This window comes from Artemia sp. Qi Xiang Cuo, chromosome 9, assembly GCF_049724085.1.
Source record: "Artemia sp. Qi Xiang Cuo chromosome 9, ASM4972408v1, whole genome shotgun sequence".
In the NCBI taxonomy this organism is placed as follows: Eukaryota; Metazoa; Arthropoda; class Branchiopoda; order Anostraca; family Artemiidae; genus Artemia; species Artemia sp. Qi Xiang Cuo.
This window is the reverse complement of record NC_142802.1, coordinates 72,174,595-72,196,888: the sequence shown is the minus strand read 5'-3', so window position 1 is coordinate 72,196,888 and position 22,294 is coordinate 72,174,595. Positions and strand designations below refer to the sequence as shown.

The 22,294-nt window shown below is 35.8% G+C and overlaps 1 protein-coding gene across 1 annotated transcript in view; it reads right to left on the bottom strand.

The window, feature by feature from the left end:
* Positions 1 to 1,893: 1,893 nt before the first annotated feature.
* Positions 1,894 to 22,294, bottom strand: part of LOC148949004 (potassium voltage-gated channel protein Shaw-like) — a 101,901-nt gene continuing 81,500 nt past the window's right edge. Inside the window, exons 3-5 of the mRNA XM_089095084.1 lie at positions 19,389 to 19,583; positions 4,456 to 4,613; positions 1,894 to 2,155 (exon numbers count right to left, since the gene is read on the bottom strand). Coding sequence (XP_088951210.1) covers positions 1,894 to 2,155; positions 4,456 to 4,613; positions 19,389 to 19,583 — 615 coding nt within the window. The remainder of the gene's footprint in view (positions 2,156 to 4,455; positions 4,614 to 19,388; positions 19,584 to 22,294) is intronic.

Here is a 22,294-nt window from a genome sequence, read left to right as displayed (position 1 = left end):
ATTGGTATTACCAGTAGTAGTATTAATAGTAACACGATAGTACTAGTAGCAGCTGCAGTATTAATAGTTATCGTAGTATAGTTAACGTATTGCCTTTTGGCAATACACTAACTTAATCCCCTTGAAAACGTCTGTATACTTACCAATAACCAATACTATATGTAAACATTGGGCAAAGTTCATAACTTTCAGCCCTTCCCCCGGGGAGTGTGGAGAATTAAGTCGTCATCAAAGACATAGCTATCATATTTTTCGACCATACTGAACAAAATGGCTATCTAAAAATTTTGATCGGGTGACTTTGGGAAAAAAATGAGTTCGGGAGGGGGCCTAGTTAACCTCCATTTTTTTAGTCACTTAAAAAGGGCACTAGAACTTTTAATTTACGTTTAAATAAGCCCTTCCACGATATTCTAGGACCACTGGGTTGATATGATCACTCCTGGGAAAAAAAAACAACAAAAAAACAACAAAAAACAAACAAATAAACACGCATCCGTTATCTTTCTTGTGACAAAAAATACAAAATTCCACATTTTTGCAAATAGGAGTTTGAAACCTTTACAGAAGCCATTACCCTTTTCGAAGTTTCTACGACAACTCCTTGGATATGAAGTGCCATGGTCTAGAACAAAAAAAATAATAATACGTTGTGCCAACATCGTTCTTTACTTAGGCAGGGCGATTGCGCTGCCTATGATCACAGAATTGAAAATGAAAATTACACTTTTCAAATTTTACTCATTTAATTGTATTTATTATAAAAAGAATTTTACTTTTGCAATTTTATTTATTTAATAAGAATTGAACCTTTAGCCTCCTTATAGTATATTAAACGCTAAATGCATATTAAATGCGTTCAATACCTTGCGGCAATTAAATTTTTCTCCTTGTACTATAAATATGACATTTAGATGCCTACTGGTACAGAAATTTTAGCCCTCTACGCCACTGTGGGTGTGGGTGGCTCTAACAGATAACGAACTAAACATGAACGATGTAATCAGGTTCCTTCTGGATTTTTAGCCTGTTGATAAAATGGGTTCAAACTATAACTGATATCTTTATCACCATTTCATGAAAATAAAAGTAATTAGCAACAAAAATAAAATATTGCGATGATTTATACCCCTTTCAGTTGTTTCACGAACTCCAAGACATAAAGAAAATAATTCAACACCGACACTTTTCCTATAAATCTGTTGAGTGAATTGTGCAATTCGAAAATCAAGGGGTCTTAGCAAACGCAAGAGATGCCTATCAAATGCTATTAGTGGTTGCAGTGTCGGTGGTCTGTAATGAGAGGTCGTTTATCTTAAATCCTCTAGAGCCAGGTATTCTGTGTGGGGCATCTACGAAGCCTCACCCGACATCACTTAGTGAAGCCGCAGTCCTGACGTCCTCCCTCTGTGGTTGACGAGACATCTCCTTTCTAATCAGGTTTTGTTCGTACTATCGTCATAAGTTGTGTTTTGGATACCCTCTTTCGCGCCTGTCTTCAGGGCACCACTCAAGAAATGTACATGGGAGATGATATTCTGGCATACGAAGGACATGGCCAAGGTACGTCCATCTCCTATCTTTCAAAAGGTCAGTAACTAACTGTTTACAGGTTTTCTGGCAAACTCGTACATTCATGACCTTTTCCTGCCACTATATGTTTAATATTTTTCCAAAGCACATTTTTCCAAAAGCTAAGACACATTTGTCCATTTAGTTTCTAGCATTCACTTGCATAGAGATGAACGCACATCATTTGCTATTCATTAAATGGAATTTAAAGTGTATAGAGTATTAACTACTGTGCCATATCGGTTTCAACTTATCAAAGGCAAACTTAGCTTGTCCAATCCTCCTATGGATTGCGTTGTTTGCTTCACCATTATAATCAACTCAGCTCCTGATGTGATTAAATTCATTGACCGGATTAATTGCTTTATCTTTGAATTTCAGTGTCAACAGAGAGTCAGATGTAGCCACACTCTTGGTCTTACGGACATTCACTGTAAGTACCAATATTTTCGCCTTTTCATCTGTGGCGTCGAGTAGCAGCTGCAATTGCTTTTTTACTTCTTTGAGAAGTACAATGTCGTCAGCGATGTCCAGGTCAGAGATTTGTTGGCTGCAAAACTTAACTCCAGAGTCCGAAGACTGCCTTAGACATTAGTCTGTAACAACAACAAACAAGAGTGGGGATAAGGTTCATCAATGTTTTACATCAGATATAACCTGGCAGTAAGGCATATCCCTATTTTCAGGGGTCCCACAACATTCAGTTTTTTCATCAAGGGCGATTTCTATTTTGACTAGTGTATCAGGCCATCCGCAGTGCTTTAAAATCATCCATAAAATATTTTGGTCAACAGAATTGAACCCCTCTTCAAAATCAATGAAGCATGTAATTTTTTTTTCGTCCCATTCCCTGGACTCTTCATCCATTAGTCAAAGAATGAAAACAAGATCAGAGCAAGACCTACCAGGGTGAAAGTGGATACCCCTCCAGTTGTCACAGATCACCGCGTAGCCCTTCTCGAAGAGTTTGACCAGTATTCCCCTGGTCCAATCATTTGGATTCCGTTCATTATTATTACATATATGAGGTGGATTACCTCCCTCCTCAACACCTCGCTCTTTTTGGTAAAGTTTTTTAGTACTTTTAAAAGAGCTTCTTATTGTTCTAGTTAAACGGCCCCTGTGTTTTAGGAGTCGTTCTTAAAGAATTGGGACAAAATTCAAACTTTAGCGTAAAGAGCGAGGTGTTGAGGAGAGGGCAACCCATTTCATATACGTAATAATTTCTGTTCGTTTTAAGTTTTAATGCTGCTCCTTATTTTCTGTTGAAAAAACTTTTTTAATATTTAATTTCTGATCGCTTTTTAAATAATGTCAGGAAATATGGCTACGCCTCCACAGAGAAATACCCCTCCTCACGGAATTATCTTCTAGACAATTCAATCCCGGGGAAAATCTACCCCGGATAAAAACCCTTAACATCTCCACGCATAAAATTGAGACGGAAAACAGAAAGCAAGGCATAAGAACAATTTTTTATAGGAATTATGGCAAATTCTCCCATTATAAAATTTCCTCTGAAAAATTCACGCACTGGAAACTTCCCTTGTGGAAAACCCTCCAGCAGAAAATTCGCCCCCTCCCTCTCCCCTACGACTCGAAAATGTATTTATACTTCCCAATAACAAATACTATGTAAAAACAATAGGCAAATTTTATAACCTAAGCATATTTCCCTTGGTCTGGGGGGGGGTCATGTTAAATCCAAAGGCATAGTTATTAGGCCTTTCAACTATAATGAACAAAATGGCTATCTAAAAATTTTGATCAGACAATTTAAGAAGAAAAGGGGCAGGGGAGGTTGCCATCGAATCTTTTTGGTTACTTAATAAGGGCACTAGAACTTTTAATTTCTATTCGAATGGACCCTATCTGTTCTAATCAATCAACTTAGGACAGTTTTACAGTTTAAAATTATAGTTTAGGTTTATAAGGGTAATACAACTTTTAATTTATATTCAAATGAGCCCTATCTGTTCTAATCAATCAACTTAGGACAGTTTTACAATTTAAATCATAATTTAGGTTTGTAATTAAGTTTTATTATTAAATCGTATTGCCAATTTACTGGAATAATTTGCGAGATCCTGGAACATTTTTGTATCTTTTCGATTCAGAAACCTCTGAATCTAATGAATCAAAGAAACTTGTTTAGCTTTGGCAATTTACGTAGTAATATGGATTGGACTACTTCATTGTTCTTTACCAATTCTCTCTTTTGCGCACCTTATAAATTTTTTTTAGATCTTCACATTCAATGAAAATAAACTTTGTGAAAAAAAAAATTAATTCACCAAATCCCCAGACAAGTCACCACAGTACAAATTTACAAAACGCACCATTTTTGTTGCCAGTAATGTCAATATGCCAGTTTTAACAAATATTTTTACTTATTTATTGAGTTGGCCAAAGCAGTGAATGACCCAGACAGACATCACCCTATAAAAAGGATCTTTACGGTTTAATCTCCTACTATCTTGACCCCCTTTTGCCAATGCCAAAGTAACCCCAAAATAAAGAACCATTTATTTCATTTTCTTAAAGTTTTATTTCTTAAAGTGTAACTTATTTGTTGTGTAACTTTTGCCTGATTTTTCTCCATCTATTATTACTCTTTTTGCAATCTTGTTAAAAATGGAAATAAATTTCATTCACTCAATTAGAAGCTTGTGGGTGTGATGGAACCCTTTTGCCAATTAGAAGCATGAGCCAGCTAGTTTTATCAGGAATCAGTCCCCTACAGAGTTGTTCCTTACCACGAATCTTTACTAAGAGAATCTGCAAATACATCAGCTCTGGAAACGTCTATCTAATATCTACTCTGGTCTTTGATCTAAAGTTTTGTCAACAAGTCATTTATTACTCAAAATGAACTAAGCTTACAAATGAACTGAGCAAAATGAACTAAACTTTATTAAAATAGCAAGGGTATTGATTCCAAGTTCTTCCGTACCACAACTCTGAATAAACAATTTAACTATATGTACTATTGATATGCCACTGGTATGCCACTTGTATGCCACTGGTATTTTATGTTGTAACTACAAAAGTTATATTGAATGAAAATTTAGAATAATATTTCCTCATGACAAATATTTATTGAAAGGATTGATAAATCCATCAAATGATGTACAGATGATGTAATTGTTTGTGTTTAATTCAGCTGTTAATTTAAAGTTTTGTGTACAAATCATGTTTCAGTCATTTCAAAACAACAAGGGTATTGACTCTAAATTTCTGTAAGAAAACATGAAAAAAGGAAAAAAAAGGTTACTCGTGCCATTTAGGGCTGCTTGACAGAATAACTGATTTAACGGGAAGAGGGTGCTAATTTGAAATAAAGGAGAAATCATGTCTAGTATTTATTGTGAATGACTTTAGTTTCGAATTAGATGGCGGTGCATCTACTGTGAAATAGTTGTTATTTATTCTTTAATACAACAGCTTTCATCAACAAAATAATTTGGAATTTGATGTGAAAGATTAGATGAAATATTGGATTATTTTAGCATATAAGATTGTGCAAGATGTCCAGTTTGGAGAACTTTTTCTTGTAAATAATTGTGCTAAATGGATGTCACCTATTTTATTAATTTCAGTTTTTGTTGGGCAACCTTTAAAATTACTTATGCTATATTTTAAAGATCAGCTTTTTCAAAACAGGTTTTTATAAATTTTCTTAAGATAGTACTTGCATGTATTGAAATGCTAGCAAACATATCAAACAGTTCGTGGTAACGAACTGTAAGTAAGGAGCGACCCGGCTCAATGGTAACCGAAACTGTAGAAAACGGGATTTTGATACATCAGAATCAGATTTTAGTTCTGATTTCAAATACATAAGTTTCATCAAGTTTAGTCCTACCCATCAAAAGTAACGCGCCTGAGAAAATTTGGCTGATTTTCGAAAAAAGGGGGAAAGACCCCCTAAAAATTATAGAACCTTAATGAAAATCACACCCTCATATTCAGTGTATCAGAAAACCCTACTGTAGAGCATTGAAGCTCCTATCGACGAAAATGTGCAATTTTGCATTTTTTGCCAGAAAAAAGATCACGGATGCGTGTTTATTTGTTTTTTTTCCCACGGGTGATCGTATCGACCCAGAGGTCCTAGAATATCGTGGGAGGGCTCATTGGAGGGCTGTGAAAGATTAGATGAAATATTGGATTATTTTAGCATATAAGATTGTGCAAGATGTCCAGTTTGGAGAACTTTTTCTTGTAAATAATTGTGCTAAATGGATGTCACCTATTTTATTAATTTCAGTTTTTGTTGGGCAACCTTTAAAATTACTTATGCTATATTTTAAAGATCAGCTTTTTCAAAACAGGTTTTTATAAATTTTCTTAAGATAGTACTTGCATGTATTGAAATGCTAGCAAACATATCAAACAGTTCGTGATAACGAACTGTAAGTAAGGAGCGACCCGGCTCAATGGTAACCGAAACTCTCAGAAAACGGGAATTTGATACCAATAGATACATCAAAGGAATCAGATTTTAATACTGATTTCAAATATATAAGTTTCATCAAGTTTAGTCCTGTCCATCAAAAGTTAAGCGCCTCATAAAATTTGGCTGATTTTCGAAAAAAGGGGGAAAGACCCCTTAAAAATTATAGAACCCCTAAAAATTATAATGAAAATCACATCACTCATGATTCAGCGTATCAGAAAACCCTACTGTAGAGCATTGCAAGCTCCTATCTGACAAAAATGTGCAATTTTGGATTTTTTTGCCAGAAGAAAGATCACGGATGCGTGTTTATTTATTATTTTTTTTCCACGGGTGATCGTATCAACCCAGTGGTCCTAAAATATCGTGGGAGGGCTCACTTGAACGGAAATTAAAGTTATAGGGCCCTTTTTAAGTGACCAAAAAAATGGAGGGCAACTAGGCCCCCTCCCACGCTCGTGTTTTTCCCAAAGTCACTCGATCAAAATTTTGAGTTAGCCATTTAGTTCAGCATGGTCGAAAATATAGTAAATATGTCTTTTAGGATGACTTAATCCCCCAAAGTCCCCGGGGGGAGGGCGGAACGTTATGAGCTTTACCCAATGTGTAGGCTTACATATAGTATTGGTTATTGGGAAGTATACATGTGTTTTCAAGGTGGATTTTTTTCTTGTAGTGGGGGGAGGTCTGGGGTAATGTGGGAGAATATTTCCATGGAGAAAGTTTTCAAGGGGGAAGGGACATTGCTATGAAGGGGGCGCCATATTTCCCAGTATTATTAAAAAAAAACGATTAGAAATTAAATAAAAAATAAACAAGTTTTTCAACTGAGAGTTAGGGGTAACATCAAAAGTTAAAACAAACAGAAATTATTAAGTATATGATTGGGTTCGCCCCCTAGTCAATACCTTGCTCTTTAAGCCAACAAGTTTTTAATACTTTCATAAGAGCTATTTATTCTAATTAACGGCCTTTGTGATTAAGCGGTCATTTTTAAGAGAATTGTAACAAAATTCGAACTTTTGCATAAAGAGTGAGGTATTGACTAGGGGGCGAGCCCCCTAATTAAAAATTAAAACTATATGGATATAGAAGTTCGTTACGTAAGTTACGTATATTTATTACTAATAAAAATGTTCGTAAATAAAATTAAACAACTTACGAGAAAGCTATTTAACCAAATAAAAGTAAAATTAATATGCAAATTTTTTTTCAAATTATTCATGTACGGTGAGCCAAAATCAAAACCTCCATTAATTCAAAAAAGTTAAAAAATTAAATTAAAAAAAAAGTTTTTTTTAACTGAAAGTAAGGAGCAACATTAAAACCTAAAACGAACAGAAATTATTCCGTATATGAAAGGGGCTGTCCCCTCCTCAACGGCTCGCTCTTTACGCTAAAGTTAGACTCTTTCTCACAGCTCTATTTTTAAAACAATAGAAATCTTTGTTTTGTGTTTGACTTTGTTATTTATTTTAATTTCTGTTCGTTTTGGGTTTCATTTATTTATTAATTCTGATTTGTGGTAGTTGTATGCTTGGTAGATTATTTTATTCTATTTTTTTTCATTTTTGGTTTAATGGAGTTCTTTACTTTTTGTTTTCAAAAACTTATTTTGTCTAAAAAGTTTTTTTTTTTATTTAATTAAACAAAAAAACAAGTTTTTTCAGATGAAACTCAGAAGTAACATTAAAATTTAAAACAAACAGAAATTATTACGTATATAAGGAGGGTTCCCCCTTCCTTAGTACCTCACTGTTCACGATGAAGTTTTTTTAGTACTTTTAAAAATGATTCTTATTGTTCTAATTAACCGACCCTTATTTTAAGGAGTCGTTCTTGAAGAACTGGGACAAAAAGTCAAACTTTAGCGCAAAGAGCGAGGTAGAGAGGAGGGGGAAAACCCCCTCATATACGTAATAATTTTTGTTCGTTTTTAGAAAATCAAAGTCTATACCTATTCGCCTTAAAGACACAAATAGCAGATTAATTGACCCTTTACATGCACCTGACGCATTCAATAATTATTTTTCTAATGTTCCTCATACTGACTCCCGCTCCTCCTTACAGGCTGTACTCCCTTGCTTCAATTCTAGATCCATGTTTTTCTGCCCAACTGATAGCAATGAGGTACTTCAAATCATCGGTTCTCTCCCTATTAGTTTTACACCTGACTGTCTTGGATTATGTAATAACCTCCTGAAGACCATATCTCCTTTTGTTTATGAGCCCATCAAGCACATTGCCAACCTATCTTTAACCCACGGAGTTCTCCCTGATTTACTAAAGTCAGCCATTGTTATTCCAGTTCTTAAAAAGGGCGATCCAACTGAGATAGGTAATTATCGGCCAATCTCAATTCTTCGTGTTAGCCTATATCCAAAGTGCTCGAGAGAATCATCTTCAGACGTCTGTCTCCCTTTCTGTTTGGCAGTCAGCACTCCGTTTCCTTGATTTCTCCTCACCAATATGGTTTTCGGCCAAAATTTTCAACTTCTCATGCTCTAATTGACGCCACACACTTCATACGCTCACAACTCGACCTTAAAAAAAACTGTAGTGGGCTTATTTTTGGATTTCTCTAAGGCCTTTGACACGGTCGATCATAGTATTTTAATAAGTAAATTAAATAGTTACGGTATTCGTGGTGTTCCCCTCTCTTGGCTTGATTCTTACCTATCTGGAATGGTACAGAGTGTGAGCTTAGGTGGAGTATCCTCTCAGCCCTTACCTGTTCGGAGGGGTGTCCCGCAAGGCTCAGTTCTAGGCCCGATTTTATTTCTCCTATATATCAATGATCTTGTTATGAACCTGGGCCCTTCAGTGTATCCTGTACTATTTGCTGATGATAGCAACTTCTTCATCACTGGCACCAATTTACTATCGGCAATAACCTCTGCCCAAGTCCTTCTGAACAGAATCCAGGCGTGGTGCCTTACGCACAACATGACCATTAATAGCAAAAAAAGTCAAGTAGTATTATTCAGAACCCCCTACAACAAAGACGTAATCCATCCTGCTCTTGGTCTCAAGTACTCCTCCGACATCCTCCCACAAGTGGAGGTTGCCAAGTTTCTTGGTGTATTTATTGACTCATGCTTGTCATTCTCTGATCATATTTCTTACATCACAGCAATAATTTTGAGACAAGTAGCTATGATTAACCGTGTGAATTACTTTCTTCTTCCTGACATCCTAGTTACCCTCTATTATTCCTTTATTTTTTTTTACTTTTCTTATTGCGGATCTGTTTGGGGAAATACAAACCGGTGCTTCTCTAAAAAAACTCAAAGTTGCCCAAAACTGTGCCATTAAAGCAGTTTTTCGGCTTCCCCGTCTATATCCAACCCGTGATTTATACTCAGATTTTGGCATGGCTCCACTAGATCAAATCATACAAAAATTAAACTTATCGCTTGCTTACTCTGTTTTCCACAATAATCTTCCTCGTCAACTACTAACCTATTAAAATATTAATAATTCGGAAGCCCACTGTCTCCGTTCATCCAATAGAGCCTTTATAATTCTTAAATACGTTTCTAGTGCTGCCCAGCACTAGAAATCTCCCATTTACAAATATATTATTCAATGGAACAAAATACCCTCCAGTGTTGAGCTAGCCACAAGTTTCTGCAAGCTGTACAACAATGTAACAAAACTTGATAATATAGTTTAATCTTTCAATTTTTAACCAATTTGCTTTAATTACCCATGTTTTATTCTTCTATCTTTTTTTTTCAGTGTTACTTTAGTTTTTTTTTTGTCCTTAAAAAGTTCTCTTCTAGGATCTTTATTGTTATTGATGTTTGTGTTTTGTTTTTATTCGAATAATAAATTGAAATTGAATTGAAATTGAATTTTTAATTTTTAACGTTTCTTCTTACTTTAAGTTGAAACAACTATTTTTTTATTTGATTTCTGACCAGTTTTAAATGATTCCAGGAAATACGACACCCCTCCACGGAAAGACCATCTAGAAAATTCAATCTTGGTAAAAATTTACCTCGGACAATTACCATTAACATCTCCACTAGTAAAATTGAGTCGGCAGATAAAAAGCAAGACAAATAAAATAATTTTGTATATGGAATTTGGGAAATTCCCACAGTTTAAAATTTCCCCTGAAAAGTTCATCCTTCAGAAACTTCCCTCTCCATGGGAAATGCCTTCCGTGGAAAAGACCCCAGCAAAAAATTCACCCTAACCCCACCCCAAAAATGTATGCATACTTTCTAATAACAAAATACTATACATAAATAATGGGCAAATTTCAACTTATAGACATTTCCCCAGAGGCTGTTGGGGTCATGTTATCCCCAAAGCTATAATTATTCGACCTTTCAACTATGTTGAACAATATGGCCATCTCAAAGTTTTGATCGAACTACTTAGGCGAGGAAATGGTGTGAGACGTGGGTTAGCTGTCCCCCCCCCCCCAATATTTTTGATTTCTTTAAAAGAGCACGGGAGCTTTTAATTTCAATTCGAATGAGTTCTCTTCTGATATTCCAGGCACACTGGTTCGTTACGATCACCTCTGGATGAAAAATACAAAAACAAATAATTTGGCCAAAATGCAAAGTTTTACATTTTTGAAGATGGGCGCTTGAAACCTCTACAGTAAGATTTTCTGATTCGCTGGATCTGACTGTGTGACTAAACTTAATGAATCTCATATATTTGGGATCAGCATAATATGACAGTTCTTTTGGTATATCTATTAATATCAAAATTCCGTTTTTTAGAGTTTCGGTTACAATTGAGCCGTATCGCTCCTTACTTACACTTCATTACCACGAATTATTTGCTACTCAGCTGAAACTTATTATCAGCTGAAACTGTGAGAATCCTTGAGAGCACAAAATTAAAAAAAAAGTTTTTCTTTACTGAAAGTAAGAAGCGACATTAAAACTTAAGACGAACAGAGATTATTCGGTATATGAAAGGGGCTGTTCCCTCTTCAACGCCTCACTCTTTGCGCCTAAATTTGACTCTTTCTCACAATTCTACCTTTTAAGACAATAAAAACTCTAGCTTACAGAGCGAGGCGTGGAGGAGGGGACAAAGCCTTTCATATACGGGATAATTTCTGTTCGCTTTAAGTTTTAACACTGCTCCCTACTTTCATTTAAAAAAACTTGTTTTTTATATTTTATTTCTGAACGTTTTTCAACTAATGCAGATTCAAATTTGGCTAACCGTACATGACAAAATTAAAAAAAAATTTATATATTAATTTTGGCAGATTTATTCGGTATATGAAGGGATGCCCCCTCCTTAACACCTTGCTCTTTACGCTAAAGCTTTTACCTCTTTTTAAAAAGCTTCTTATTTTAATTAAATGGCCCCCGTTTTTCAGTTCGAAAATTGGGACAAACAGTCAAACTTATTAAGGAGCAAAACAATAAGAACTCTAGCGTAAAGATCGATGCGTTGAGGAGGGGACAACCCCTTTCATATACGGAATAATTTCTTTTCTCTTTAAGTTTTAATGTTGCTTCCTACTTTCATTTTAAAAAATCTTGTTTTTTTAAAATTTAACTTCTGAACCTTTTTTAACTAATAAAGGTTCAAATTTGGCTCACCGTTCATGAAAAATTAAAACAAAATTTACACATTAATTTTGGCAGATTTTGGCAGATGAAGGGTTGTACCCTCCTCAACACCTTGCTCTTTACGCTAAGGCTGTTAACGCTTTTAAAAAACCTTCCTACTCTAATTAAACTGTTCCCGTGTTTCAGTAGACGCTCTTATAAAATTGGGACAAACAGTCAAACTTTAGCGTGAAAAGCAAGGTATTGAGGAGGGGGCAACCTTTCATATAGTGAATAATTTCTGTTCGTTTTTCAGGTAATGCCGGTAAATCTGGCTCACCTACTATGAGATATACGCCTCCCCCTCACGGAAAACTCCTCCATGGAAATTTGATATAACTTAAAATGCACCCCCCCCCGTTGAATTCCCTCCAGACAGTTCCATCTTCGCTGAGAATCCCCCTCCCTGTAAAATTGCTTGCGGACAATTCAGCCTTAAAAATTCTCCTTGGCATTCTTTCATTTGAGTAACACTTTATTATCTAATCGATTTCTCAATTACTCCAGATATGCTCCCTTCCGTGTATATTATTTCCCAGAAATCAAAACACGCGGAAAAAAGCCCCTAGATAATTCCCTCAGATCATCTCCACATGAAAAATTTGGCAAAGAGAATGTAAGACAATTAAAAGAATTTCGTATAGTAATTCTGTCAAATTTCCCCTGTGTAATATTTCCCGAGGAATATTCACCCCCTCCCCCTTAATTTACCTCCCCAAGGAAGATTCTCCCTATAGAAATCCAGACTAAGCGACCCCCCCCCCCACAGAACATCTCTGTCTACATCCCAATAAACAATACTATACGTAAACAATGGGCGAACTTCATAACTTACGGGCCTCTCCCCACGGACTGTGGGGGGACATTTTACACATAAGGACATAATTATTTGATCTTTCCATTAAACTGAACAAAATGGCTATCTCAAAATATTGATAAGATAATTTTGGGGAAAAATAGACATGAAGAGGGGCCCAGTTACCATCCAATTTTTTTAGTTATATAAAAAGCGCACAAGAACTTTTAATTTCCGTTCGAATGCACCCTCTCTTGATCTTCTAAGAACATTATTTCGATACAATCACTCCTGGAAAAAAACAAAAAACAAACAAATAAATACGCATCCGTGATCTGTCTTCTGGCAAAAATAGCAAAATTTCACATTTTTGCAAATAGGATCTTGAAACTTCCGCAGAAGAGTTCTCTGGTACCCTTAATCTGATGGTGTGATTTCCATTAAGATTCCTTTAATTTAGAGGGTGTGTCCCCCCTATTTCAAAAATTAGACACATTTTCTCAGGCTCGTAACATCTGATGGGTAATACTAAGCTTGATGAATCTTATATACATGGAATCAGCATAATAAGCTGATTCTTTTGATGTATCTGTTGATATTAAAATTTTGTTTTTCTGAGTTTCGGTTACTATTGAGCCGCGTCGCTCCTTATTTACAGTTCGTTACCATGAACTGTTTGATCTGGAGTCAGTACGTAGCACCTTATCACCTGCCGATGTATTGTCCATGGTATCTTTCAGTCAAATCAATTCAGCTTCTATGTACAGTGTTGTCAAGCACTATGTAACTAGCTGGATCGTAAAACAAAAACTCAATTAAATTTTGCTGCTGTAGAGTTTGGTAACACACGTGCCGATGCGAAGAGCAATCAATAGTCCCATGGAAAATTGCATGTTTGCTTTTAGTATTAAATAGAAATGCACTGAAGCTTGAATTTCCCTCGTGGAAACTATCAGAACGATTAAAAGTCTAGTGTAATAAATGACAATAAAGTGGTTCTTTTTTGTAACCTTTGTTTCAAGTTTGACCCATTTTACAGTCTAGAACACTTTCTAATTTTTGGGGAGAATGGATATCTGAATATTGAATATAAGGTTAAAGTGTGAGTGTGGTGAATAAAGGTGTCAACAGCAAAGTTTCCGCCCGGTAAGAAAAAAATCACTAGATTTTATCGATGTTTTGGTGGATTTTGTGATTTTCTTAAAATATCTAGTGATTTATGTGCTGATTTAGTGACTTTTTGCTTAGGCTATATAAAAATATCACTAGAAAAAGTGATAAATTACTAGAGGGTGGCTTCCCTGGCCAATAGTGAGACTTTGGTATGACACACGGTCAACGGCCTTAATAACGGAAGTGGTAATAAGGGTAATAACCCGTGATGAAATTATAAAAATCACAGCAATAAAAAACAAAATAACAAGCAATAAAAAGTAAGAACTTGTAATTTTTCTGAATTTAATTCTCGTGCGAGAGTACGGTATGCATCGGATAAGATGGAAAAGATTCCTACTGTATGTTCAGTGTTTCCGGGTTAGGTTGAGAATATCGTCAGCATATGAGGCAAAGGATGTTTTTCCTCCTCCTTTCTCGTTTTCCTCTTATGCTCGAGCATTCATTCTTGTGGTATTGAGGTAAAGAAGTTAAATTCCATATTAAAAAATCTTGGGAGGAGGAGGGAGGAGTTTTAGCCTCCCCATTTATAGAATAATTTTTGTCCAATTTAGGTTTGGACGACACTGTCTAACTTTCTTTTAAGCAGAAAAAATATTTTTATTTTCTCTGCTTTTATATCATATTCACAGTTATGCTAAATAAGAGGTGTAGTCTGGACGCTTTAGCCCAGCCTCTATATCACTACCTAACAATTTTAAAGATCAAACTCAACAAAATTGAAATGCCTGTTTTGGTTGAAATAAAACAAGTTTGTGAAATATGAACTTAGCTGGATGTAGTCGGATGTTTTTGCTATGATTGTTTGTTTAATTTCTGTTCGGTTTGGGTTTCATTTATTCTTTAATAGTAATTTCTGGTCGTTTTGAGATTGAATTTTAAAAGGTATTTGTATCGGCTGAGCTTAAGTTTAAAATGGCCTTTACTTTTCTTTTAAAAACTTATTTTTCGGAAACTTTTTTTTTAATTAATTCTTGTTCGTTTTTTTTATGCAAAAAATTTTAAGTTTTTAAAAATTCCTTATTTCAAAATTAAAATTAAAAAAAAATCAAATATTCATCAAAGTAACAAAACTGATATCAAAGTAACAATATCAAAGTGAAAAAATTGTTATTATGTGATGTTTGAACTATTTTTAACAAAATTGCTATCTCAAAATTTTTATTGGATGGGTTTGGGGAAAAAGACCGTGGGGGGACTAGATTAAGCCTTTGTCTCTTTTGACTCTTTAAAAGTGAACTAGAACTTTCTATTTTCAATCAAATGAACCCTCTCTGACGTTTATACGAGTATCGCTTCTATAAGAACCATATATATCCCCAGAGTATAACGTACAACGCCTATCCCTGGGCCTTGGGGGGTTGTGTCGACCCTGGAGTTTTAATATCTGATCGTTGAACTATTTTTAACCAAATGGTCACCTGAAATTTTCATCGGCTGGGTTTATCCATCCGATACATCCTAAGGTGTGGAGGGCGGGAGGGGCTATTTGCCCTCTGATCTTTTTTCACTTTGAGAAAATGAACTACAACTTTTAATTTCCATTCATATGAACCCTCTCTGAAGTTTATACGAGCATACTTTCCATAAGAACCATATATGCACCCAGAGCAATACTTACAACTCCTGCCCTAGGGGGAGGGGGGTGTCGCCAAAGGAGTTTTTCTTATCTGATCTTTGAACTATTTTTAACGAAGTGACCATACGTAAAGGAGTTTTTCTTATATGATCTTTGAACTATATTTAACAAAATGGCTACCTAAAAGTTTTTATCAGATGTATTTGGGGAAAAAGGGCTTTGGAGGTGGGGCAGTTGCCCTCTGATCACTTTTGACTCTTAAAAAGAGCACTAGAACTCTCAATTTCTAATCGAATGAGCCCCCTTTGAAGTTTATACGACGACCCCTTCTGTATGAAGGGCCTCTGGGAAAAAAATAAATGGAGTGTGGGGGAAAACTAGCTGCCCTGCAATCACTTTTGACTCTTAAAAAGTGAATTACATCTATCAATTTCCAATCAAATGAGCCCTCTAGGAGTTTTATACGAGCATCTCTTCCATTACAACCATATATGCCCCCAGGGCATAACTTCCAACGCCTACCCCTTGTCCCTGGGGGGCTGTGTTGACACTGGAGTTTTTTTCTTATCAGAACTTTGAACTATTTTTAACAAAATATCTATCTCAAAATTTTTATCTGATGCATTTAGGGCGTGGAGGAGGGGAGGGGCTAGTTGCCCTCCGGTCTCTTTTGACTCTTAAAAAGTGAACAAGAACTTTCAATTTCCAATAAAATGAGCCATCTCCGAAGTTTATACGAGCATCCCTTCCATAAGAACAATATATGTCCCTAGAGCATTACTCATAACGACTGCCTCCGGGCCCTAGTGGGTTACGTCGACACAGGAATTTTTCTTATCTGTCCTTTGATTTATTTTTAATGAAATTGCTATTATAAACATTTTATCGGATGGGCTTGGGGAAAAAAGGGTGTGTGTGGGGGGGGGGGCTAGTTACCCTCGGATATCTTTTGACGCTTGAAAATTGGACATTTTTAACAAAGTAGCTATCTTAAAGTTTTATTGAATGAATTTTTTTTGGGGGGGGAGCTGGTTACCCTCCAATATCTTTTGACTCTTAAAAAGTGAACTAGAACTTTCAATTTCCAATCAAATGAGCCCTCTATAAATTATATACGAGCATCTCTTCCATAAGAACCATATATGACCCCAGGGCATAACCTATAACCCTTGCCCCTGAGGACTGTGGGGGGACTCTCCTTCTCAAACATATAATTTTCAGAAATTTCAACTACGTTCAACAAAATGTCTATATCAAAATTTTTATTGGATGGGTTTGGAGAAAGGGTGGGCGTGGAAGGGGTCTCAGTTGCCTCCGAATCACTTTCGACTATTAAAAAAGGAACTAGCCATTTAAATTTCCAATCCAATGAGCCCTTTCTGAAATTTCTACGACAACGTTGTCTATACAAAACCTTATATGCCCCCGGGGCATAACTTACAACCCCTGCCCTGATGGCTGTGGGGGAGATGTTATCCTCAAAGACCCAATTTCCAGGACTTAAAACTACGTTTAGTAAAATTGCTGTCTCAAAATTTTGATTGGATGTGTTGGGGAAAAGGTGGGCGTGAGAGGGGGGTTAGTTGCCCTCACATCACTTTCGACTATTAAAAAGAGCACTATCCCTTTGAATTTCCAATCGAATGAGTCTTTTTTGAAGTTTCTACGACAACGTCTTCTATGAAAATCTTATATGCCCCCAGGGTATAACTTAAAACCCTTGCCTTGAGGGTTTTGGGGGCGTGTCTTCCTCAAAAACATATTTTCTATCTGAAAATCAACTACGCTGAACAAAATGGATATCTCAAAGTTTTGATTGGATGTGTTTGGGGGAATGATGGGTGGAGGGGGGGCTAGTTGCCCTCCAATCACTTTTGACTATTAAAAAGACCACTAGCCCTTTAATTTCCAATCAAATGAGCCTTTTTTGAAGTTTCTACGACAACGCCTTCTATATAAAAAAACCTTATATGCCCCCGTGGCACAACTTAAAACCCTGGCCCTGAGGGTTGAGGGGGAGTGTCCTCCTCTAAAATATATTTTCTATCCGGAAATCAACTACGCTGAACAAAATGGCCATCTCAAAATTTTGATTGGAAGTGTTTGGGGGAATTATGGACGTGGGGGGGACTAGTTGCCCTCCAATCACTTTCGACTATTAAAAAGGGCACTAACCCTTTGAACTTCAAATCGAATGAGCCTTTTTTGAAGTTTCTACGACAATGCCTTCTATAAAAACCTTATATGCCCACAAGGCATAACTTAAAACCCTTGCCCTGAGGGTTGTGGGGAGTGTCCTCCTCAAAAACATATTTTCTGTCTGGAAATCAACTACGCTGAGCAAAATGACTATCTCAAAATTTTGATTGGATGTCTTTGGGGAAATGATTGGCGTTGGGGGGGGGGGGCTAGTTGCCCTCCAATCACTTTCGAATATTAAAAAGGGCACTAGCCATTTAATTTCCAATCGAATGAGCCTTTTTTGAAGTTTCTACGACAAAACCTTCTATAAAAACCTTATATGCCCCCAGGGCATAACTTAAAACCCTTGCCCTGAGGAGTGTCCTCCTCAAAAACACATTTTCTATCTGGAAATTATCTACGCTGAACAAAAAGGCTATATCAAAATTTTGATTGGATGTGTTTGGGGGAATGATGGGCGTGGGGGGTTGGTTGCCCTCCAATTACTCTCGACTATTAAAAAGAGCACTAGATCTTTCGATTTCCAATCAAATGAGCCCCCTTTGAAGTTTATACGACGATCCCTTCCATATGAGGTGCCTCTAGGAAAGAAAAAATAACAATAAATAATAAAACATTGGAGCCGTATGACCTTTACTATACGCAACGCTATAGCGTTGGATTCTTTAAAATTGATTCTTACGCTATATTATCAGTGTTTCTACTTAAAATTTTTTCCATCCCTTAAAGGCTGGAGGAAAATCCCTAAAAATCCCTATTTTCAATACCAAATTCCTCAAAGTTTCCCCATTTTCTAACTTCTTTCCAAGTTACAAGTAAAGACCTATTAAGCTGACTTTTAATAGCATTTGTTCAAGTCGACTTATTTTGCAATTCAAGAACTTTTACGTGTACCAAAATATCTTCTTTTGACGTTTCAAACAATGCTTTGTATTTATCGACTAGTTAAGTTTGGTTTTGATTTATACATTCCGGGTCCGGATCTCAAATTCTGGACCATATGAATATATTTTATTTATTTTCTTTTTTTACATTGTTTTTTCCTTCTCTATCACTACTTTTGCAACACCCTCGATTTTATTTGAATTGGTACGAAGGATTAGCATGAATGATATCCAACCGGTCGCTTTTTAACGTAATATTTTTTTTTTTTTACTTTTTTTTGTATTGAGTTGTTAATTTGAAGCAGAGTATAGTAGCAAAAAGGAATCACATCAAGCTTGATTTAAGGACAGCGCCTGCATTTTGATTTTTTGAATTATTTGATTTTAACTAGTGTAGACTGCTACCTGCCTCCCAGTTTTCCCGAAAATGCCGAATGTAGACGCACTTTAATTTGTATTCAAGAAAATTTAATGAGAATTACCAGATAATAAGATTTAAAAGAAAACATGAAATACTAAGATTAATAGCCCAAGTCAGCGTTGTCGTCGCCATCCCCATCGTCTTTTAAAATGCCTAAAAAAGTGACGCATTTGGACGCAGTCACATCGAATTTCACGGACTTCATTTTTTTTTCTTTAAACTTTCGGTGAACGTAGGGGGGCCTTTACGCTTCATCCCATACTTGACAGAAATCGTTGCAGCCAAAGTTACGTTTTTGAGCTCATTCCTCTTGCCATGCCGTTTTTGAGCTCATGCCACTCAATTCCAACAAACCTTCAATCCTTCCTCGTTGGTTATTTGTTTCAAATGTCACGGATCTATCCAAGTCCAAGAAAAAGTAGAACGTTTGTCAATCGCTCTTGCCGAATTCCCGTCGTTGTATCCAAATTTCCTATTTCCTTAACAAAAATCCATAAGCTTCGCAAGGAAAAAAGGAGAAAACCCAAATTAAAATTAGAAATAAAGTACTAAAGTAGGTCTAACAATATTAGAGGAGAAACATTCAAAATAAAGTAGCCTACTCTAAAATATAGTAGAAATGGAAGCACTGGTAGCCGTAGATGAGCTTAAGTACCACCTTAACTTAAATATACAAATAACCCTAAAAAAAAACATGATTGCACCAACCTTAGCCCCAGATGAAGAATAAGGCTCGTCAAAAAGTGACCATAGCTTTGGCTTCGTCTTTTGCCACCAGTTTAAACTACCATTGTAGTAACTTTCTTCGAATCCAAATTTCCGTGCTAGTTCTTCATCACTTGGCTTGTCTGTATCTAAATCTAGACGATCAAGCACAGCCAAAGTTTCTTGTGTATCTCTATGCTGAAAAAAGAAAACTTTAATTGAATTAGCGGAGATCAGAGCCCTGATTTAGGCCATTTAATTGTACTTAATACCAATTTATTGAAAAAAAAATCGGTAGCAAACCAAAAGTGGTGCTTGCGAGTTTGTTGTGTTGCTACTACCCAAAAAAGTGTTGCTACTAACAAAAAAAATATATATAATAACAACAAGACATATATGATGTAAGGATTTGGAGTTTAAAACCATGCACTGATAAGTAAAAACATGAGTATTGGATACTCAATAAAATTCTGTAATGACAAGGTCCCAAAGCAACAATAACCGTACACAAATAAATTAAATAATGTATATAATATACACAAATAACCCATAAAAAAATTATTTTTATAGGCCTAAAAGTCATTAATAATTACTATTTCAATAAGGTTTAACATGTGTATGCATTAATAAAGGCTCCGATTTTTAAAACCAGAAAAAAATTGAGAGCGTTAAATATTCTATTTCTTTCGGCTCGTAATTTTAGATGGTAGATTTTAGTTTTAAATTGTTAACTTTTAAAACGGTAATTGTAAAATCTGCTAAATACACAAAATAAATTTTAAATATTTTACTTAAAAATGCAGGAAAATAGTTATAAAGTTAAGCCAACTAGATGAAACAAAAATTATTAAAAATCTAAAACCAATTATTGAATATTTTGTGTAAAAATATTCCCTGTAGCTGAAATAACGCCAAGATATGTAGTCATACATCCGTTTAATTACGGTTAATAATTCCACAGACTTGTACTATGGTCCATATACTTTCAAGTTAATTTTTGAAAATCAAGAGCTAGTAGTAATAAAACTATATAAAAATTACAGTAAAGCACTGTTTAAAAAAGTTCGGTACTTCGGTTTAATTAAATAAAAAAAACGAGTTTTTTAAACTGAAAGTAAGGAGCGACATTAAAACTTAAAACGAACAGAAATTATTCCGTATATGAAAGGGGCTGTCCCCTCCTCAACGCCTCGCTCTTTATTCCGTATATGAAAGGGGCTGTCCCCTCCTCAACGCCTCGCTCTTTACGCTAAAGTTTGACTCTGTCTCACAATTTTTTTTTAAAACAATAAAAAACTTTAGCGTAAAGAGCGAGGCGTTGAGGAGGGGACAGCCCCTTTCATATACGGAATAAAGAGCGAGCGTTGAGGAGGGGACAGCCCCTTTCATATAGGGAATAATTTCTGTTCGTTTTAATGTCGCTCCTTACTTTCAGTTTAAAAACTTGTTTTTCTTATTTAATTTCTGATCGATTTTTAGTTAATGCAGCTTTTATTAGCATAAAAATTTTACTTTTCTTTTGCTAAATGAATGTCTTTACAAATTAACTTACGTAACTAACTTCTATATTCGTATATTTTTCTTCTGGCAAAAATTCAAAGTTGCAGATTTTTGCAGATATGAGCTTGAAACCTATGTAATAGGGTTTTCTGATACGCTGAATCTGACGTTGTGATTTTCATTAAAATTCTTTCACTTGTAGGGGATGTTTCCCCCTCTTTAAAAAATCGAGTAAATTTCCTCAGGCTTGTTGCCTTTGATGAGTAATACTAAACTTAATAAAATTTATATATTTAGAATCAGCATTATAAACACATTCTTTTGATACATTTATTGACATCAAAATTTCGTTTTTAAAAGTTTCGATTACTATTGAGCCGTATCGCTTGTTTTTTTATTGTTTTTTTTTATTACGTATATGTTATTACGTATATGAGGGGGTTCTGCCCTTAGTCAATACCACGCTCTTTACGTTAAAAGTTAAAAAAAAATTTGATTCACAAACCCCTGAATCACAAAGGCCGTTTAGTTAGAATAGATAGCTCTTTTGAAAGCCCTAAAAAAAACTGTAGCGTAAAGAGCGAGGTATTGACTTGGGGGAGAACCCCCTCACATACGTTATAGTTTCTGTTCGTTTTAAGTTCTAATATTCCTTCTTACATTTCAGTTGAAAAAACTTGGTTTTTTTTATTTAATTTCTGATCGTTTTTTAAATAATGCTTGGAAATCCGGCGCCCCCTTCATAGAAATGTCCCTTGCCCCAAAGAAACATCCTCCATAGAAATATTCTCCAGCGTAACTCCCTCCTCGCGCCCCCCCGCCCGACCCAATCCTTCCGGAACTTGCGTGTATACTTCCCCAGACCCAATAAATAATGCTGGATAGTCCGGCGCACCCTTCATGGCGATGTCCCTTCCCCCATGAACACTTCCTTCATGAACAGATCGTCCAACATAACCCCCGACCCACCCTTCCCTCCCACTAGCAGAAAAAATACCTCCTGAAAACTTCTGTATACTTCCGAATAACCAATACTATATGTTAACATTGGGTAAAGTTCATATCTTTTAGCCCTCCCTCTGGGTACTTCGGGGGATTAAGTCATCCTAAAAGACATATTTATCATATTTTCGACCATGCTGAACAAAATGGCTATCTCAAAATTTTGATCGGGTGACTTTGGGAAAAAAATAAGCGTGGGAGGGGGCCTAGTTGCCCTCCATTTTTTTGGTCACTTAAAAAGGGCACTAGAACTTTTAATTTCCATTCCAATGAGCCCTCCCACGATATTCTAGGACCACTGGGTCGATACGATCACCCCTGGGGAAAAAAAACAACAAAACAAAACAAACAAACAAACAAATAAACACGCATCCGTGATCTTTCTTGTGGCAAAAAATGCAAAATTC